Source organism: Saccopteryx leptura, chromosome 6, assembly GCF_036850995.1.
Source record: "Saccopteryx leptura isolate mSacLep1 chromosome 6, mSacLep1_pri_phased_curated, whole genome shotgun sequence".
NCBI classification, from domain to species: domain Eukaryota; kingdom Metazoa; phylum Chordata; class Mammalia; order Chiroptera; family Emballonuridae; genus Saccopteryx; species Saccopteryx leptura.
Window position 1 is genome coordinate 54,644,379 of NC_089508.1, and position 22,335 is coordinate 54,666,713.

General features: G+C 42.7%; 2 protein-coding genes across 5 annotated transcripts in view; one reads left to right on the forward strand and one right to left on the reverse strand.

The window, feature by feature from the left end:
• The window catches only part of CSNK1G1 (casein kinase 1 gamma 1), a 505,634-nt gene that overhangs the window by 172,134 nt on the left and 311,165 nt on the right, over positions 1–22,335 (forward strand). The gene's annotated exons all lie outside the window — the stretch shown is intronic.
• Positions 1,316–22,335, reverse strand: part of TRIP4 (thyroid hormone receptor interactor 4) — an 86,464-nt gene continuing 65,444 nt past the window's right edge. For all 3 annotated transcript variants that reach the window (XM_066344157.1, XM_066344159.1, XM_066344158.1), the window contains 2 exons: positions 10,587–10,689; positions 1,316–1,616 (listed from right to left, as the gene is read on the reverse strand). In XM_066344157.1, coding sequence (XP_066200254.1) covers positions 1,549–1,616; positions 10,587–10,689 — 171 coding nt within the window. In that variant the 3' untranslated portion in view covers positions 1,316–1,548. The remainder of the gene's footprint in view (positions 1,617–10,586; positions 10,690–22,335) is intronic.

Genomic DNA, 22,335 nt, shown 5'->3' on the forward strand with positions numbered 1-22,335 from the left:
TGTCTTTTCCTTGTTCTCCACCGAGGCTGAGCAGGAAAAGAAAGAAAACACTGCATGTTTGCATCAACAGAACAAGAATCAGGTGGGTTTTCCCTGGGAATCCAGTGATCAGGCCCCCAAAAAACCAGTGCCTAGAGCTATGCAACAAGCAGAGTTCACAGTTGAGTGAACATCAATGCATAATGAGTGGAGGCATTTCAATGCAAATAAACGCTGAATATGAAGGATTAAAGAAAGGGGAAATTAATCTTTTTCATAACATAGTGCACTTTTTTTTTCTCCCTTTCGCTCTCTTTTTCAAGTCATGCACACAACCGCTGGAGGGAATCCAACTTCCCCAGTGCGGTGGTGCTGCTGCTTTATAAAAAACAGAACATACACATTTAAGACTATGAATTTCCTGAGGATGCCAGCAACTGAGATTCTGACAGCTCTTCTGAACAGCCTCAGAAGAAAGAGCTTCACTAAGTGGGACCAGACTGACTAGTAAAAATCTCATTTCAAACCAACCTCCTATTTTTCCAAAGCGCATAGCTTCCTGGGGTGTGGATGGTTTAAAGGGTTTGGTTTCAGCATCTGGGGGTATTTGGATGCAATTACTGAAGGGATTTTATTTTTCAGTTTGTTTCTAATTGCCCCATCCAAGTGATGCTTTTGCAATAGCAACAAAATAAATAGGGCAGTTTCATGTTGCTTTAACAGGTGGCTTCATCTCCTCCCAGTCTGGTCCTCTTATGCCTAATGTCTCAAACCGAAGAACAAAGTGGCAGCACCTCTTCAGGTCATCTCTTCAAAACAAAATAAGAAAAAACAATCTGCCAATGAAGGTTACTCAGCTTTTGAAGACTATTCACTTTAAGAGATGTTGGACTGGCCCTGGCCAGGTAGTTCAGTTGGTTAGAGGATCATCCCAATATGCCAAAGTTGCAGGTTCTATCCCCAGTCAGGGCACATACAAGAATCAACCAATGAATACATAAATAGGTGAAACAACAAGTCAATGTTTCTCTCTCTAAAAGCATTAAATAAAAATAAAGAAAAAAGATGTTGAAATGGAGCAGAAAACATGCTAAAAAGCTCTTTGTTCCATCACAGGTTTATATCAAACATGGGATTCCTCAGACATCTAAATTCTCTATCAGGCTATCATTAAAAAAAAAAAAAAACACTTTAAAATTCAAGTGGTCCTCCCAAAACTTGTTGGCCTAGGTTAAGAATTTTCCTAACTACAAACCCAAGCCTCAGAGAGGAAATTAATTTCTAACTTGTTCCTTTCTCTTCTAATACCATTCAGAGAAAAATGTCAAAGACCGAGAATTTTTAAAATAAGTTTTTATAAATAATTATTCAAACATTTTGACCCAGTACATAAAGTAAGAATCCCACTCTTTAAGAAAAATATACAAGTTTTGGTAAGAGTTTAAATTCTCAGAGAGTCAAGCCTGATGCCAAGCCTTGAGATTTCTACTGCTTCAGTTCCAAAGGACCAGAGGATAAAATTTTAGTACACAAAACTCCACTATGCTGTATAGTTCCTTTTCTCCTGGGTCAGACAGCTTTATTCTGCTTCATTAACCCCTTCTTTGCGCCTTGATGGATCTTGGAATCCAGTTTCCCTGTAAGGGAGAAAAAGAAGCCTCATTATTTATTTTTTATATTTGCAATGCAAATCTTTTGTGGCCTCCCAGGTCTTCTGGTTACTGTGTTCCTGTCACATTCAATTATCTTGCTTCAGGACTCAGACTTTCAAACTTTTGAGTTTCATGAGTTTCATTCTGTAAGAATGAGGAAGCAGTGGGAACACCATATAGAAACACAAAAGCATACACACAAACACAATGAGTATTCGCCTAAAGAATCTAAGTTAATATTTCTAATTTTGTAGCTACTAGAAAAGAAACATCATCTTTTCTAGGGTATCTAAAGCTAAGGCAAGTTTTTAAAGACTATAAACATATATAATAAAAGAAGGCAGTGTGAAAACCATTCCTCTGACCTGTTAACTGGCTAAGCATAATGCATGAACCTCTCTCACAATGAGAAAAGCAGTTCAACTCACCCCTTTCCTGCCTCAGATTTAATAGGGGGAGTGACCTGAAACAATGGAGTAGAATCCACATGAATGCTGTACCTACAAAGGGCCCCTATCACCAGCAAAGAAGGGCAAAGGTCATAGGCCGTTTGACTCTTCCAAGTGTTCAAGTTGGAAAACAAGCAACCTTCCTGTCCCAGGTTACCCTAATGAGAGGTTCTTCACTGCTGTGGTCTCTGACCTCTGACTCTTCAGATCTACCAGGATAGAGTTTGGTTCAGTGGTAGCAGCCTTAGAAGCTATCCATCTCAAGAAGAGAGTGCCTTCCTATCTATCTGGCCTGAGAACAGAGCTTGCAGGTTGCTTTCTCTCCTCAAAATGTCTCATTTAAGTCCATAGCAATTCTGCTGTTTCTGTAAGCAGAAACAATTAACTGGACCATCAGCCTCAGCATTTAAAAAAACAAATAAAATAAAACAAGGAGCCTCCTGGCCTGACCTGTGGTGGCGCAGTGGATAAAGCAGAATACTGGGGTCCTAGGTTCAAAACCCTGGGCTTGCCTGTCAAGGCACATATGGGAGCTGATACTTTCTGCTTCCCCCCTCCTTTCCCTCCCTCCCCCCTACCCTAAAATGAATAAAGTCTTTCTTTTTAAAATTTATTCATTTTAGAGAGGAGAAAGAGAAAAGGGGTGGGGGAAGAAGCAGAAAGCATCAACTCCTATATTGACAAGGACGCCCAGGGTTTCAAACCAGCGATCTCAGCGTTCCAGGTTGATGTTTTTACCCACTGCACCACCACAGGTCAGGCATGAATAAAGTCTTTAAAAAAATTTTTAAAAGGGAAAGAAAAGGAGCTTCCCTGTATCTACAGGCCCATACCCCCAACCAGTGTCCCTCATATGCTGTCATTTTAATTTGTTGCCGCAATCAGATGCAAGAGAGAACTAAACTAGGACTCAGGAGAATCAGGATCTAGTCCACCCTTGTCAGATACTAACTGTATGACCTGGGGCAAGTCATTGTCTCTCTGGACTTCTATATCCTCATTTGTCAAATTAAGAATATATGACTACTAGCCCTGGCCGGTTGGCTCAGCGGTAGAGCGTCGGCCTGGCGTGCGGGGGACTCGGGTTCGATTCCCGGCCAGGGCACATAGGAGAAGCGCCCATTTGCTTCTCCACCCCCCCCCCCCACTCCTTCCTCTCTGTCTCTCTCTTCCCCTCCCGCAGCCAAGGCTCCATTGGAGCAAAGATGGCCCGGGTGCTGGGGATGGCTCCTTGGCCTCTGCCCCAGGCACTAGAGTGGCTCTGGTTGTGGCAGAGCGACGCCCCGGAGGGGCAGAGCATCGCCCCCTGGTGGGCAGAGCTTCGCCCCTGGTGGGCGTGCCGGGTGGATCCCGGTTGGGCGCATGCGGGAGTCTGTCTGACTGTCTCTCCCCGTTTCCAGCTTCAGAAAAATAAAAATAAAATAAAAAAAAAAGAATATATGACTACTACACAGAGAGATTGTGAGAAAAATAACCTCAAACTAACAAGTTTCCCTGTTTCCTAAATACCTTTTTTTCTTCCCCCTCATCTCTCTAGAGCTACACCTGCCTCTGGAATAATACTATCTTCTTTCCTAGGTTTCCTCAGAAATCATCACTAAATGATAACCTAAATTAAAAAAAAAAAGATACCCTAAATGCCATTCACAATAGTCACAATGCTGTTGATTTTAATTTGGGCTTTAGAGCACAGAGTATTCCCAAGGATTTAGAAGTTCTTTCATCTCCCAGGCTGCCTGGTTGGAAATCCAAACATGTGCCAGCAATCTGGCAAAGAGCCCTGTTACAAGGCAAATTTGCCTTTGTGTCCCTAACACTACCATAGTGACTGCCAAATGGTAGGTACTCAATAGATATTGTCACCAAATGAATTAAACAAAGTAGACACTATCAATTTCAAAAGCTTTACATTATAGGGACTACTAAGTAACCAAAAATGGGTATCAGATAAACATAAGAGTAAAGGTGGTGGTACCCAGAGGTACAAAGAAGTATTATGTCTCATTCAGCTTTTTAAAACAGGCCAGGACAGAATTTAGAATTCTATCAAGGACTCCAGACTTCTAGTTCTCTTTACTGAATAAATTAGAAGGACCAGGTTCCAGTTTTAGTCCTTAGACTATCTAGCTGTATAACCTGGAGAAAGTCACTTGGTCACTCTTGTCCTCAACTTTTCAATGCTAAGAAACTGGACTACATAGTACTGAAGGCCCTTTCCAGCTCTATGGTATTGTGTCCTAAAAATGAAATATAAATTGGAATGATCTGTTTCTCAAGCAATATGAAAAAAAAAAAAGCAGGAAAACTAGAAAAGAATAGAAAACCTAGAAGCAGAAAGATTGTAAGCAAAATTGTCTGACTAGTGATGGTGCCAACCCACAACACTGAAGTCCTATTTCAAAACCCTAAGGTCACCAGCTTGAACATGGGCATGCCAGCTTGAGCACAGGGTCACTGGCTTGAGACCGAGATCACTAATGTGATACCAAAGTCATTGGCTTGAGCCCCCCCCATCAAGGCACGTATGAGAAGCAATCAATGAACAACTAAAAGTACCACAACTACAAGTTGATGCTTCTCATCTTTATCCCTTCCTGTCTGTGTCTTTCTCAAAAAAGAAAAAGAAAAAAAAAAAAAGACCAGCTCAGATATATCAACCCATCTGCACTCAGTGGTAGGCAGACTAATCTCTGGCTTCAATGATGATGTCACAAAATGGAAAAATAATAGGAGGAAGAAGATATAAAAGAATAAGGATTTCCAGGGCATTCCCAGAGATTCAGAAATTCTTTCATCCCCTAGGCTGCCTTGAAAAAAGTAAAAACCATACATGTGCCAGCAATCTGTGAGCTCCTTACAAATAAGGACTTCTTTGCATTTCCTAACATCCACCACAGTAATATCCAATAGTGGCAATTCTTGGGTCAGCTCTGGGCAATGAGGGCAAAGAAGTGGGGCTTTTTTTTTTTTTTTTTTTTTTTTTTTGTATTTTTCTGAAGCTGGAAACGGGGAGGCAGTCAGACAGACTCCCACATGCACCCAACCGGGATCCACCAGGCGTGCCCACCAGGGGGCGATGCTCTGCCCATCCGGGGCATCGCTCTGTTGCAACCAGAGCCACTCTAGCACCTGAGGCAGAGGGCATGGAGCCATCCCCAGCGCCCGGGGCCATCTTTGCTCCAATGGAGCCTCGCCGAGAGGGGAAGAGAGAGACAGAGAGGAAGGAGAGGGGGAGGGGTGGAGAAGCAGATGGGCGCTTCTCCTGTGTGCCCTGGCCGGGAATCGAACCCGGGACTTCCTCATGCAAGGCCGACGCTCTACCACTGAGCAAACCGGCAGGGCCAAGAAGTGGGGCTTCTTGCATAAAGAAGCGCCCTTATGGCTGCCTTTGGATTATATAAACTAGGGGTCAGGAACCTATGGCTCACGAGCCAGATGTGGCTCTTTTGATGGCTGCATCTGGCTCGCAGACAAATCCATAATAAAAAAAATAATAATAATGTTAAAAATATAAAACATTCTCATGTATTACAATCCATTCATTTCCTATCGCTCATGTTCACGGTTGCGGGTGGCTGGAGCCAATCACAGCTGTCCTCCGGGACAACACCAAATTTTTACTGGATAATGCATAAGGTACATGGGTTGTTGTATGGCTCTCACAAAGTTACATTTTAAAATATGTGGCGTTCATGGCTCTCTCAGCCAAAAAGCTTCCCTATCCCTGGTATAAACTCTGAACTCTGAGTTCTAGTTCAACCTGGTCTTTCAAGACTTGGGATCTGGACAGTAAACTATAGTAACACAGAGTATATATACTCTCTTAAAAGGAGAGTGATAATGCTTAATTTCTGTATTTCCCCAGTACTTTTACATTTAGTACCTGCCACATTTCAGTGTTAAACCACATCTTCAATCATGATACCTAAAAGAAAATCAAATGCATGTGCAGCAGATGGGCAAGAAGTTTGAAGGGGAAATGTATTTGTCATCAATCGATATAACTCTTGTAGGGATTTTCACATGCTTTGCATAAGATTCGAAACAGTATTTGCATGAGTTTATAGAACATGTAGTCCATTTAAAGCAGTGGTTCTCAACCTGTGGTTCGATGGCTTTAGGCGACCCCTGTGTTTTGGTCGTTCGACCCCCGCCGGGGTCGCGACCCACAGGTTGAGAACCACTGATTTAAAGTAAAAAGATTCCTTTATCTCTTTGAACATTCAGCCTATAGCCCTGGCCGGTTGGCTCAGCGGTAGAGCGTCGGCCTGGTGTGCGGGGGACCAGGGTTCGATTCCCAGCCAGGGCACATAGGAGAAGCACCCATTTGCTTCCCCACCCCCCACCCCCTCCTTCCTCTCTGTCTCTCTCTTCCCCTCCTGTAGCCAAGGCTCCATTGGAGCAAAAGATGGCCCGGGCACTGGGGATGGCTCCTCGGCCTCTGCCCCAGGCGCTAGAGTGGCTCTGGTCGCGGCAGAGCAACGCCCCAGAGGGGCAGAGCATCGCCCCCTGGTGGGTAGAGCTTCGCCCCTGGTGGGCGTGCCGGGTGGATCCCGGTTGGGCGCATGCGGGAGTCTGTCTGACTGTCTCTCCCCGTTTCCAGCTTCAGAAAAATACAAAAAAAAAAAAACCCTGAACATTCAGCCTATATATTTTACTATACTTAACTTTTTTGCATTTCCTAATTGGAGCATACAGACAGCCAAATAATATGTTGCACATTGCTCTTTTCTGAATTATTTCAATTTCAAGAAACATAATTATTCCCAGGTCAAGCAAGCTCAAGTTTACATGTACAAAACAAAATATATACCTTTACTTGAAGGTATATATACATATATATATACATGCTACGAGTAAATAAGTTGGATTCTTTTTTTTTTAAGATTTTATTTATTCATTATAGAGAGGGGAGAGAGAGAGAGAGACAGAGAGAGAGAGAGAGAAGGGGGGAGGAGCAGGAAGCATCAACTCCCATATGTGCCTTGACCAGGCAAGCCCAGGGTTTTGACCCGGCAACCTCAGCGTTTCCAGGTTGACGCTTTATCCACTGTGCCACCACAGGTCAGGCTGTAAATGGGTTGTATTCTAAAAGTCCATTTGCAAGTCAGAAGTTTAGAACGTGGAATATATTTCTTATAGAACTAATCTATAAAAGGTGGCTAGGTTCCTAGAGTAGTAATATTATTAATACTATGGAACTTAACCACTTCAATAACAACATATCTAGAATAAACTATGAAACATTCCAAATTAAGAGCCAACTATGTATTTTTCCCCAATGGCAGTGGAATTAAAGACCTTGCCAGCTGTAAACTACTGGAGGTGGTCCCTATATCCTAAGGCAAAGAAGTTATGGCAGAGGGTAAGGTTTTTAGAGATGGTAAGATTGAAGGCAGGATAAAAGAATGGGGAGTTACAGAGAAAAAAACTTTAGACCAGACTAAATCCTCACACTGGCTCCCACCCAACAGAATTCTTTTCCTGAGACACACAGGGATTGGGAGCCTATCCTTTCCTTTATTTTTGTAAATAAAGTTTCTCTACCTATTGTTTCTGACCAATGTTTTTTCACCTTGTCTGGTCTACCATGGAAGAAGCTGTTGGCTCATAATTTCTATATAGCCCTGTTGTCCCTGAACAAGCATACAGCCCAGTTTGGCTTTTTAACACTTAGCCAACAGAAACAATGGTGAAAGACAGGAGATTATTAAAGCTTGCTCCCTAAGATTATGACTCCCCCACCCTTACAAACCTTATGGAAAAAAGTTAAGGCCATATATGTGCTGTGATGACTCTCTACCGAGATAGAGAAAGTACTGAGGTAAAACATTTCAGAGAAGTATCTAAATTCAGTTTACAGAGAACATTTTCTCACAGGAGCTTAAACATCAGATAAAGGCCAACAATCAGGTGGGCCTGACAGAGGAGACCATGCACATTTTCCTCTTACCACCAGTGTTGTTATCAGTGCTTGGGTAGGGTGAGAATGGAATAAAAAAGGCGAAGGGGATATGCTACCACCAAAACAGAGGGAGAGGAAAAGAGAAATTTAAATCCTATAGAGAGAAAGAAAAAGAATTTCCAGGGCCCCTTAGCTACCAGCTGGGATATAGTCGAAATAAACAATTTGTCCAAGTTAAAGGCAAATTATGCTCAGATTTTCTGATTTGTAGGAAACTCAGGAACATATATCATTTAAATCATGGGGGTTCCCTGAATTTTGTAGTGAATATTCATTCATCTAAGCTCATACTCAAAACATTTCATTTTATGATTGAAAGCAGTATTACTCAAAGTATACTCAGTTGACCAATGGCATCAGTATCACTTGGGAGAAGGCCTAGGAACCTGGTTTGTTTTTTCTAGAAACCTGTCTTAACAGCTCTATAGGTGATTATTATTATTATTATTTTTTTTTTTTTTTGTATTTTTCTGAAGCTGAAAATGGGGAGAGACAGTCAGACAGACTCCCGCATGCGCTCGACTGGGATCCACCCGGCACGCCCACCAGGGGCGACGCTCTGCCCACCAGGGGGCAATGCTCTGCCCCTCCGGGGCGTCGCTCTGCCGTGACCAGAGCCACTTTAGCACCTGGGGCAGAGGCCAAGGAGCCATCCCCAGCGCCCGGGCCATCTTTGCTCCAATGGAGCCTTGGCTGTGGGAGGGGAAGAGAGAGACAGAGAGGAAGGAGGGGGGGGGGGAGAGAAGCAAATGGGTGCTTCTCCTATGTGCCCTGGCCAGGAATCGAACCTGGGTCCCCCGCACGCCAGGCCGACGCTCTACCACTGAGCGAACCGGCCAGGGCCTCTATAGGTGACTTTTATTTATATTATAGTTTGAGAAGTACTTCTCATATAAAATGGCTAGTCTCCAAGGTACCAGGTGAGGCAGAGTTATACAGAGGAAGACATGCATGCCCCAAATCATCCAGTTAACACAATAGGAAAGCAATATCACAAAGGCACAAAACAGTAACTGATATGAGCAAATGGGAGTTGTTGATACTGTTTTGAAAAAAAAGTTAGGCAGGGAGGACATTACTATATGTTTCTTGAGATTGCTTTAAAACAGAAGAGGCTGCTATAGGACCAGACAGAGAAAGAGAAGATGGAAATTGAAGTTGAAAGAGTAGTCAACAAACATTTCCTAAGAAGTGAATATATAAAGGGTACTATAATCACAAATACAAAAAAGCAAAAGTTATAGAAAAATAAATCATCAAGAGATTTTAAAAAGAGATAAAAATAGGGCTAGGGCAAAGATCAAGGGAATAGTGGAAGTAATGCCTCCAAAACAGACACTCAAGAACAGACACTTAAAAAATTATCTTTCCCTTGGATGACCAAGTAGTGGCTCAGTGGATAGAGCATCAGACTGGAATGCAGAGGAGCCAGGTTCAAAACCCCAACGTCGCCGGCTTGAGTGTGGGCTCACCAGCTTGAGTGCAGGGTTGCTGGCTTGAGTGTGGGAATCATAGACATGACCCCCATGGTCACTGGTTAGGGCCCAAAGGTCGCTCGCTTGAAGCTCAAGGTTACTGGCTTGAGCAAGGGGTCACTTGCTCTGCTATAGCCCCCAGGGCAAGGCACATATGAGAAAGTAAATAATGAACAACTAAGGTGCCACAACGAAGAATTAATGCTTCTCATCTTTCTCCCTTCCTGTCTGTCCTTATCTATCCCTCTCTCTGTCTCTGTCGCTGACTAGGTTGCTCAGTGGGTAGAGTGTTGTCCCAGTGTGCTGAGGTCGTGGGTTCAGTCCCTGGTCAGGGCACATATGAGAAGTAACTAATGAGTGTACAACTAAGTGGAACAACAAGTTGATGCTTCTCTTTCTCTCTCACTCTCTCTTTTGCTCTTTCTCTCTTTACTTCTCCCTGCCCTCAAATCAATGGGGGGAAAATTTTGTCTTATTCTTTTTTTTTTTAAATTTTATTAATTGATTTTACAGAGAGAGGAGAGGAAAGAACAAGAAGTATCAAGTCATAGTTGCTTCCCTTTAGTTGTTCATTGATTGCTTGTTGTATGTGCCTTGACCGGGCAAGCCCAGGGTTTCGAACCAGCAACCTCAGCATTCCAAGTCAACGCCCTATCCACCGCGCCACCACAGGTCAGGCTTGTCTTATTCTTGAATTGAAAACTGAGGAACAATGAATAAATGACAATGTTGCCATTGGCATTGGCTTACTACTTCCTTTCATGAGCAGTACAGGAAAACAAAGAAAATCCTATCGGCTGACAAACAGCACTTAAATGTATTGGGTTCCTAAATTGAAGTTTAGAGTGATTCACTAGCAAGCCCAATAACTGTGGATCAAGGTACACTTTGGAAAGGCTATACTGTAGTTAACCTAGCATTACAGTTATCAATAAATATAATTTAATCCTCCAACACTTTAGATGCTATAGAACAGGGTAGAAAGAGAAAATTGTTTAAAAAAAGTTAAACATGTAAGATACAAGATAAAAAAAAGAAAATCAGACCATCAAAGCTTGTGACTTACAGATTTTTGGATTTCCTTTAATAGGAAACTTCACAATCATTTCCTGGGGATTTGTGCAGATGAAAACAAATGGAGAGTCAGATTCTTGACTCATGTCTGGATACTGCAAAATATAAAAATAAAACATTCAGTCTAGTCGGGAAAAATTTAGAATTTCAAGAAGATCAAGGATGTCCCAAATTTCACCTCAACGCACTTCATTTCACACTTAGGCAAAGAGGATTATACTTAACAAACAAGAACAAATTACCTTTCCTAGGCCTTATCACAGTATTCTTTTTTATTGATTTTAGAGAGAAGAAGAGAGAGAAAAATATTGATTTCTTGTTCTACTTGTATTCATTGGTTGAGTCTTGTATGTGCCTTGACCAGGAATCAAACCCACAATCTTGGTGTATTTGGATGGCACTCCAACCAACTAAGCTACCTGGCCAGTGTGGCACAGTACTCTTATCTATTGCCTACTATTTCTGACTTCCTATAATAGGAACAATTTCTTTAAAAATAATGGATGCCTGATGCCCTGGCCGGATAGCTTGGTTGGCTAGAGCTTCTTCCTGAAGTGCAGATGTTGCTGGTTCGATCCTCAGTCAGGGCATGTACAGGAAAAGATCAATGTTCCTGTCTCTCTGTCTCTCCCTCTCCTTTCCTCTCTTTCCAAAATCTATAAAAATTAAAATTAAAAAAAAAAAAAAAGGATGCCTGATTCCCAGAATAAGAACTAGCTGTTCCTTTAACATAAGTGACTGTGAGTTGGGAGATTCAGAGGTCTCCTTCAGGAACACTGGGAAGCCCCCCAGGTTCAACTCAAGTGAAACACTGGAAGATTTAAGAAAACTCAAGTATTTGTAAAAATTCTGCTAGAAACAGTAAACAGAACCCTTCTCTCACTAAAAGGAAGGAAGATGATTCATTCTGAAAGGTATGACCATGCAAAAGCTATTTTGCTGGATGTATTCCAGACTTACTTAGGGCGTAAAGGTAACCGGTAGAGTAATTCTGAACATTATTTAGAAGCCTTCTTTGGATCTCTTTTTTTTTAATATTTTTTATTTATTCATTTTAGAGAGGAGAGAGAGACAGACAGTCAGAAAGGAGGAGCAGGAAGCGTCAACTCCCATATGTGCCTTGACCAGGCAAGCCCAGGGTTTTTTTTGAACCGGCAACCTCAGTGTTTCCAGGTCAACACTTTATCCACTGTGCCACCACAGGTCAGGCTGGATCTCTTAATATAAAACAAATCTGTGTGAATACTTTGGACTTTTATTCCTTCTGCAAAGCAGATATACCACCTAAAGTAGATTATGCTGACTACGCAATCACAATTTTTCCTTAACAACTGGAAATCGGCAGACAGTGCTCTCCAGCAATGTCCAATTGACCTGGTGTTTCATTATTTCCCATCTTGGGATGTCTTGTGTTTAGCATGTTCGACAAGTATGACTCATAAGTTAGCTGCAACTATGGGTCAGACTTCATTACTAGAGGAGCCTTTCTCCCAGTAATTACCATGAAAAGTACGAAATTATTTTCTACTCTTATTCACCTGCTAAGATGTGTACTCTAAAGATCTAAGACTCTAAAGCAGAAATGGAGGACTTGGTAAGAAAATTCAAATTTATCTGTAACAAGTGGAAGCATGAACAGTTAAACTTTTTTATTGGCCACTCTGTGCAAGGTGGTAAATAATGCTGTGGAGAAAGCAAAGGATTTTAAGCAGCTTTTGGTACTGCCCACATACCATGGCTTTCAGTGGGGACAGTTGTAACATGTATGTTGATAAAACATAGCTTATTATCAAGTATCAGCCACAATTACATTCACAGCCAAAGTCAAAATGTTCATGGTAGAAAAGAAAGACTAAAGATGACAGGGTAAGCCCTCTTCTTTCTTCCCCCCCAGATCTTTAGAACTCAAAGAAAAGTAGGGCCCAGCTGTTACCGCTGAGGTGTTTCAGCACAAATAAAACCAGAGGCTGCTATCAAGATGTTTAAACCTAATTCTATTCAGAGGCCAAAGCAATAGTAGTCACAGTTAACATCTCTGCACTTTTCCTGCTCTCTCTTCTCTGTGTCTTACAGAGTGTCAAGGCAGAGGACAGGACTTCACTGCTCTGCTTTTCCAAAACTAAAAAAAAAAAAAAAAAAAACACCCTGCAAGCCATTTCAGCCACTGACTCCTTTTTCATCGACATCCATAAATGTTCTCCCGCTACTCGATTACTCTCATTAACAAACATACTTTCTGCCTGACCTGTGGTGGCGCAGTGGATAAAGCGTCGACCTGAAAATGCTGAGGTTGCTTGTTCAAGGCCCTGGGCTTACCCGGTCAAGGCACATATGGGAGTTGATGCTTCCTGCTCTTTCCCCCTTGTGTCTCCCTTCTCTCTCTCTCTCCTCTCTCAAATGAATAAATAAAATCTTAAAAAAAAAAATAAAAAAACAAACATACTTTCTATACTGCCTGTCATAAAACAAAAACTCTCCAGATCCCACATTCTCTTCCAGCTATTGCCCCATTTCTCAGATTCCCTTCAATAAAATTCATTAAAGATTATCTATACTCCCTGCTCAAATCCCTCCATTTTTTCTTGAATTCACTATAAATATGCTTTCACTCCCATTGCTTTACCAAAATAATTCTTAGATAGTCATGGTTCATTTTCAAGTTGCTAAGTTAAATGGTCAATTTTCAGTTCTCATTTTAATTTTCTTTTTTAATTTTAGAGAGAGAGGAAGGAAGGGAGCAAGGGAGACAGACAGATAGATAGAGAAACATCGAGATGTTGTTTAAACCATTTATGCATTCACTGGTGGACTCTTATGTATGCCCTGACCGGGGATTGAACCCCAGCCTTATCAGGACAACATTCCAACCAACAGAGCTAACTAGCCAGGGCCTCATTTTTTGTTTGTTTGTTTTTTCTTTTTATATAAATATATAATATTTATTGATTTTCAGATAGAGAGAGGAGAGAGAAAGAGAGGGGAGAAAGAGAGAGAGAGAAAGAGAGAGAGAGAGAGAGAGAAGGGGGAGGAGCAGGAAGCATCAACTCCCATATGTGCCTTGACCAGGCAAGCCCAAGGTTTTGAACCGGCAACCTCAGTGTTCCAGGTCGATGCTTTATCCCTCTGTGCCACCACAGGTCAGGCTCAGGCCCTCATTTTTTTTATTTATTTATTTTTTGTATTTTTCCGAAGCTGGAAACGGAGAGAGACAGTCAGACAGACTCCCGCATGCGCCCTACCGGGATCCACCCGGCACGCCCACCAGGGGCGAAGCTCTGCCCACCAGGGGGCGATGCTCTGCCCCTCCGGGGCGTCGCTCTGCCGTGACCAGAGCCACTCTAGCGCCCGGGGCAGAGGCCAAGGAGCCATCCCCAGCGCCCAGGCCATCTTTGCTCCAATGGAGCCTCGGCTGCGGGAGGGGAAGAGAGAGACAGAGAGGAAGGAGGGGGGGGTGAAGAAGCAAATGGGCGCTTCCCCTATGTGCCCTGGCCGGGAATCGAACCCGGGTCCCCCGCACGCCAGGCCGACGCTTCACTGCTGAGCCAACCGCATTCACTGGTGGACTCTTGAGCCTCAGGCCCTCATTTTAATGCTCTATTTATACACCTGACAAAATTATTCTCTCCCAAATTCTTCTTCCTTCTTTTTAGTGATAGAGAGAGGGAGACAGGAAGGGAGAGAGATAAGAAGCATCCACTTGTAATTGCAGCAATTTAGTTGTTCATTGATTGCTTCTCTTATGTGCCAAGACCGGAGGCTCAAGTTGAACCAGTGACCCCTTGCCCAAGCCAACGACCTTGGGCTTCAAGCCAGCAACCTTTGGGCTCAAGCCAGATACAATGGGATAAAGTTAATGATCCCATGCTTAAGCTGGCAACCCTGACTCAAGCTGGTGAGCCTGCGTTCAAGCCGAATGAGCCCATGCTTAAGCTGGCAACCTGGTGTTTCAAACCTGGGACCTCAGCATCCCAGGTCAATGCTCTATCCACTGTACTACCACCAGTCAGGCCTCTCCCTCCTTGAGAACATTCCTCTCTTGGCTTCCAGAACACCATTATCTTCCTGGTTTTGCTGCTTTACTGACTGCTCCTTATCTCACCATCTTTTAAATGTTGGCATGCTTAAGGGGTCAGGACTCATACCTCTTCTCTCCTGGATTTGTAACTATGAGAAGTGATGGATGTTAATGAAACTTACGGTAGTAATAATTTTTCAATTTATACATATATCAAATCATTATGTTATACATCTTAAAATAATACAATGTTATATGTCAATTATATCTCAATAAAACTGGAAAAAAATAGGGTCCTGAAAATGTATATTGAAATGAGATATCACTTCACACTCAATAGGATGGCTATTATAAAACAAAACAAAAACAAAAAACATGGGCAATAACAAGTGTTAGAATAAAAATTAGAAGCCTCATGCATTGTTGACATGAATGTAAAATGGTGCAATGTTTCTTCAAAAAGTTAAACACAGGCTGATTTGCTCAGTGGCAGAGCGTCGGCCTGGCGTGCAGGAGTCCCAGGTTCGATTCCCGGCCAGGGCACACAGGAGAAGCGCTCATCTGCTCAGTGGCTCATTTGCTCAGTGGCAGAGCGTCGGCCTGGCGTGCAGGAGTCCCTGGCTCTGTGGCTCATGCATTGTTGACATGAATGTAAAATGGTGCAATGTTTCTTCAAAAAGTTAAACACTGGCTGATTTGCTCAGTGGCAGAGCGTCGGCCTGGCGTGCAGGAGTCCCAGGTTCGATTCCCGGCCAGGGCACACAGGAGAAGCGCTCATCTGCTTCTCCACCCCTCCCCCTCTCCTTCCTCTCTGTCTCTCTCTTCCCCTCCCGCAGCCAAGGCTCCACTGGAGCAAAGTTTGCCCGGGCGCTGAGGATGGCTCTGTGGCCTCTGCCTCAGGCGCTAGAATGGCAGAGCGACGCCCCAAGATGGGCAGAGCATCGCCCCCTGGTGGGCATGCCAGGTGGATCCCGGTCGGGCACATGCGGGAGTCTGTCTGGCTGCCTCCCTGTTTCCAGCTTCGGAAAAATACAAAAAAAAAAAGTTAAACACAGAATTACCATATGATCCAGCAATTCTATTTCCAGGTATATTCCCAAAAGAACTGAAAGGGACTCAAACAGATAGATGTTCATAGCAGCACTATTCACAACAGCCACCAGTTTCCACAATAAAAATGTCCATTAGCCTGACCTGTGGTGGCGATAAAGTGTTGACCTGGAAATGTTGAGGTTGCCAGTTCAAAACCCCAGGCTTGCCTGGTCAAGGCACATACGAGAAACAACTATGAGTTAGTGCTTTCCACTCCCCCCATCTTTCTCTCTCTCTCCTCTCTCTAAAAATCAATAAATAAAATCTTTAAAAAAAAATGTTCACCAGCAGATAAATGAATAAACAAAATGTGGTATACAGGTAGAATGAATATTATTTAGCCTTATAAGGAAATGAGATTCTGATACATGCTACACAATGGATGTCCTTTTCTCTTTCTTTCTTTCTTTATCAGAGACAGACAGACAGAAAGGGGGAGAGATGAAAAGCATCAACTTGCAGTTGAGTCACTTTGATTGTTCATCGATTCCTTCTCATACGTGCCTTGCCCAAGGTGCTCCAGCCAAGCCAGTGATTCCTTGCTCAAGTCAGTGACTTTTGAGCTTCAGCCAGTGACCATGGGGTCATGTCTATGAACCCATGCTCAAATCGGCAACCTTGGGGTTTTGAACCTGGGTCCTCAGCATCCCAGGTTGAAGCTCTATCCACTGTGCCACCACTGGTCAGGCAAGATGGATGAATCTTGAAAAATTATGCTAAGTAAAATAAACCAGACACAAAAGGGCAAATATTGTATGATTCTACTTATATGTGGTACTTAGAATAGGCAAATTCATAAAAACAGAAAGTTGAATAGAGGTTACCAGGGGCTGGGTGGGGTAGAGAAAGAAGGAATTATTATTTAATGGGTACAGAGTTTCTGTTTGGAATGATAAAAAAAAGCCCTGGAGATGGGTAGTGGTGATAATTGCACAACATGTGGATCAACTTAACACCACTGAATTGTACTCTTTAAATGGTTAAAATAGTATATTTTATGTTATATATACTTTACTGCAATAAAAAAAAAACAACATTAAGGCCTTTGATTACCTTCCAAACCTGCTCCTTTCTTACTCATACTCCTTCACAGTAAATAAACAGCTATTCCATACATCCAGTTGTTCAGGCCAAAAACTTCACAACTGACCCACTGGGAAATCCTGTCAACTCTACCTTTAAATGATACCACACTAACCTTCTAATTGGTCTCTCTGTTTCAACCCTTAATCCCCTTTTATTATTACTTTTTTTTTTTTAATTTAGCCTCCCCTTACTAGAATGAAAGCTCCACAAAGGCAGAGATTTTTGTCAAAATTTACTTCTCATCACCTAGAATCATACCTTGCACATAGTAGGTAAAGCAATAAATACTTGTTGAATGAAAGAATAAGAAATTTACCAACTTGTACATTAAGGTTAACTTAATAATGCTGAATACACACATGCTGGGAACTGGACACTCCTCAGACTGTAACTCTAGGTAAAAGCAGATGCTACTCTGTAATCTGTTATCCTTCACGTCAAATTAAAACATTTGTGCCTTGGCAGGTGTCCAATAAGCCCTGGCCGGTTGGCTCAGTGGTAGAGCGTCAGCCTGGCGTGCAGGAGTCCCGGGTTCGATTTCCGGCCAGGGCACACAGGAGAAGCGCCCATCTGCTTCTCCACCCCTCCCCCTTTCCTTCCTCCTGTCTCTCTCTTCCCCTCCTGCAGCCAAGGCTCCATTGGAGCAAAGTTGGCCCGGGCGCTGAGGATGGCTCCATGGCCTCTGCCTCAGGCGCTAGAATGGCCCTGGTTGCAACAGAGCAACGCCCCAGATGGGCAGAGCATCGCCCCCTGGTGGGCATGCTGGGTGGATCCTGGTTGGGCACATGCGGGAGTCTGTCTGACTGCCTCCCCGTTTCCAACTTCAGAAAAATACAAAAAAAAAAATCCTTATGTTTAATAAAAACTACCCTGACATATATTAACACAGTAAGCAAATGTCAAATAAAGGGGAAAAGTATGGATAAATGAAATTATAGAACAGAGGTTCCTTGGACCCACTCATGCCTCACAATAAAGATAAACCCTAAAATCAACTTTCCCTTGTGAACCAATATTACCCCAATAAATTAAATTTAAAAAAAAGAAAACTTTCACAACTAAATCCAGATTTCATGTGAATATCCCATTTCTCAAGCTTTATCACGGAACTTCAGGAGGCTTGTAAGAAACAGAGCTGAAGAACAAAGCAGCCTACAAGGAATAAAGAAAAGTAAGGCTTATGCATTAGGAAGAGAGGTTACTCTTCATGGCAAAATGCATTACAGCAATGTCAGTTTGGCAGAACCTCGGTACCTCCGTAAAAGCAAAATCTCTACAACTGCAGCCTGGGCCCTACGAACCCCAACACAGTAACAAGTCAGAGGCAAAAGAGGGATTTTTGGTCTGAGAGTCAAGACTAAAATGCAGCTGACTCAAAGAGTAAATTAAGAAAGGATTCATATTTGTGAAGAATGTGGATAAACTCTGATATCATATACAGTTTAGAGAGAATGCTACATTAAGGATCATGGACACAGCACACTAGACAATATGGATTATAAGATCAAGCAAACAACTCAAAGCCACAATTCAGATTCAGTAAAAGATTCCTCAGGCCTGAGCAGGCAGTGGCACAGTGAATAGAGCATCGGACTGGGATGTGGAAGACTTAAGTTCAAAACCCCGAGGCCGCAGGCTTGAGTGTGGGCTCATCCAACTTGAGCGGGAGCTCACCAGCTTGAGCATGAGGTCACCAGCTTGAGCATGAGGTCACCAGCTTGAGCATGGGATCACAAGCATGAGCCCATGGTTGCTGGCTTGAGCCCAAGGTTGCTGGCTTAAAGCCCAGGTCACTGGCTTGAGCCCAAGGTTGCTAGCTTGAGCAAGGGGTCACTCACTTTGCTGTAGCCCCCCCACCCCCAGGACAAGGCACATGAGAAAGCAATCAATGAACAACTAAGGAGACTAAGGAGCCACAACGAAGAATTGATGCTTCTCATCTCTCTCCCTTCCTGCCTGTCTGTCCCCATCTGTCCCTCTCTCTGTCTCTCTCTGTCTTTGGTCACACACACACAAAAAAAGACTCCTCAGGAAGTTGCTACTGTTCTTACCTAAGACAACATGACTCCTATCACCTGGTTTCTAGCCCAACCACCAGGGGAGCTGGGAGGACTCCTCTTCCATGCCTCATAAGTTTCACAGCTAACATAACAGGTAATTAACTACTAAACAGACATTTTCTTCTCTCCTCCAGAGGAAAATTGTTCTCCAGCCATGTAGAAAATATTTCTTATGCCATTTTCATAAAAGGAAAAAAAAAGTTTAGTAGTTTTGGGCAACAACTATTAATCAGAACCAAGTGGGCATTTTCACCAACTCTGTAAGCGTGCCTCCATTTAGTTGTACTGAAATGATCAGTAATTCCTCAATGATGTCACTCTCCACAAATCCCCAGATGACCTATAAATCTTATAACTGTCTCCAGAGAACAAAATCAAAAGCTAAAGCAGTCAAGAAAAAAGTCATGGACAAGGAACATAAACATATATTTGCTGTAGGTGTTCTTGGTTTAAACTTAGAGGAACTACTTACTAGATAGGACACAAAATCAGGCCCTGAAATCTAGTTAGCTGAAAACCAACTCTAAGTAGATCGTGGTGATAATACTCAGAAAGAGAGAAGGAAATGAGTCAGATAAAAAAGCCACAAGCACAATAGATCCAAAGAAGCAGATCCTGAAAGCAACCGTGTTCTCTGATAAATAGTTCTTGTTTACATTTTCCTTCAAAGCAATTCAAGGTGTTCAAAGGATAACTAGCACCCTGGGCCCCACTCTATTGGAGGACAAAAGTTTTCTCACATCAGAGTAACACTGATCATGATACTCTGACTACTGTATATTTGATTGAGGTTGGATAAAGATCATGCCAGCTGGCCCAAAGTGGGATAGCTGAACTCCCATGTATCAGTAATCAATTCAAATCATGCATCAAAAACAATTGGTTCCAACTCAATGATACAAAGACAATTCAAATTTGCTTCAGGTAAAAAGAATAAGGGATAAGTGGTATGTAGTTTATGGGTCTTATAGTCACTTGAGGAAGATGATCTGGTTGAAGCCACACAGCATCGATCTCCTGGTCCCATCCTACTCAATGTAAAATTTCCACTGTGGTTTTCTGTGTCTTTTGAAATCCTATGCTGGAACCTCCGCATGTAATAGAACCCAATCAAGTATGTTTCTCTAAAATTAACCTCATAGTTTTTCTGTCCTGACTTTTTAAGGCCTAAATGAGAATCACCCATTCATGACAATTATTTTTGGTCTTTTCTTTTTTCTCTCATTTTCTTTTTTAATTTAGTGAAAGGAGGGGAGGCAGAGACAGACTACTACATGCGCCCCAACTGAGATCCACCCGTCAAGCCCACTAGGGGGTGATGCTCTACCCATTTGGGGCATTGCTCCATTGCTCAGCAACCAAGCTCTTCTTAGCACCTGAGGCAGGAGGCCATGGAGCCATCCTCAGTACCCAGGGCCTACTTACTCCAATTGAGTCATGGCTTTAGGAGGGAAAGAGAGAGAAAGAGAGAGAGAGAGAGAGAGAGAGAAGCGAGAAGCGAGAGGAGGAGGTAGGAGAAGCAGATGAGTGTTTCTCCTGTGTGCCCTGACCGGGAATCAAACCCGGGATATCCACATGCCAGGCCAATGCTCTACCCCTGAGCCAACCAGCCAGGGTCTTAATTTTCCTATAACAGGTTTTCACTCCAACTTAAACTAGTGAGAACCGAAAGGAAATTGCTCTTAATTAAAGATACTATATTATAAGGTTCTTAACCACTGAAGTCTACCCTGGGGCTAATACTTCAGAATGCTAAGGCTTCCCCTGAGTTAGGGACTCTGCCAATTTTAGATTTTATCTCTCAAAGTTTGGTTTGACTCACCTGAAAACTATTCTGAAGCAGAGCTCAAAGAATCCTTTGACTTTAGTTGACACATCAAGGTAAAATCATTATCAAGTAATCTGGAATTATTAACATTAACAATACCCCTTTATCACATATTTGTCTTTTAGAACAAAACAGATTAAAAGACTTTAAACTATGCAAATAAAATATTACAGAAAAATTGAATTTAGTATGATCACACACTAGAGTATACCTCTCCTTCACTGCTACAATACAGTACATATAGGTTTCCTTTGCCAGAGCTCATTTATTATTAGTAGCAGTATTTTAGAAAAAGAGAGAGAGAAAGACAGGAAGGGAGAGAGATGAGAAGCATCAACATAATTAGATATTCATTGACTGCTTCTCATGTGCCTTGACCAGGAGGCTCAAGCTGAGCCAGTGACCCCTTGCTCAAGCCAGCAACCTTGGGTTCAAGCCAATGACCTTGGGTTTAAGCCAGTGACCATAGGCTCAAGCCAGTGACCATGGGATCATTTTGATGATCCCATGCTTAAGCCAGTGACCCCGTGCTCAAGCTGGTTACCTTGGGGTTTCAAACCTGGGACTTCAGCATCCCAGGTCAATGCTCTATCCGCTGTACCACCACCAGTCAAGCCATAGCTCATTTATTTTAAAAAGTAATTTACCTTAAAAGAAAATTCTCTTCTTTTGTACACCCCATTTGGACTAATGGTACTACCATTCACCCACCTACCACAGCCAGAAATCCAAGTTTGTCCTAGACTTCTTTCTTTCTCTCATTCTTCATAGTCAATGAAGTCACCAAATCCTATAGACTTTACTTCCTAAACATTTCAGTCATTTGTTCTTCTGCCCACCTCCACTGCCAGAGGATTGTCGCAGGCCTTCATCATGCTTTACCTCAACAATCACATTCTGTTTTCAGGCTTGCCCTCTCCGGTCCATCCTTCCTATTGCTGCCAGTACACATCTCATTATATCACTTACATAGTTGCCTTTAGAATACAATTCAAATTCCTTCACAAAGCATTGAAGGTTTTTCATATACTGACCATTGCCTGCCTCTCAATATAGTTACCACCTTCACTGAGCACCTTCTATGTGTCAGGCTACATACTAGGACATTGGAGATAAAAAGGTGAATAAGACATATATATATAGATGGTGACCACCTAAAGAAATTACATGTGAACAATTTTTTGTAATTACCAAAAAAAAAAAAAAAAGTTAAAAAATGCAAAAATATATCAATACAGTGGCCTAGAAGAAGGAAGCAATTTACTGCTAAGCAGGAAATGGGCTGAGGTCAAGAAAGACTACAGAAAGACTGACATCTGAGCAGTTTTAAAGAATGAACAGCGCCTGACCGGGAGGTGGCGCAGTGGATATAGCGTTGGACTGGGATGCCGAGGACCCCGGTTCAAGACCCCAAGGTCACCAGCTTGAGCACAGGCTCATCTGATTTGAGCAAAAGTTCACCACCTTGGACCCAAGGTCGCTGACTCGAGCAAGAGGTTACTCGGTCTGCTGAAGGCCCGCGGTCAAGGCACATATGAGAGGGCAATCAATGAACAACTAAGGTGTCGCAATGCGCAACAAAAAACTAATGATTGATGCTTCTCATCTCTCTGTTCCTATCTGTCTGTCTGTGTCTGTCTATCCCTCTCTCTGACTCTCT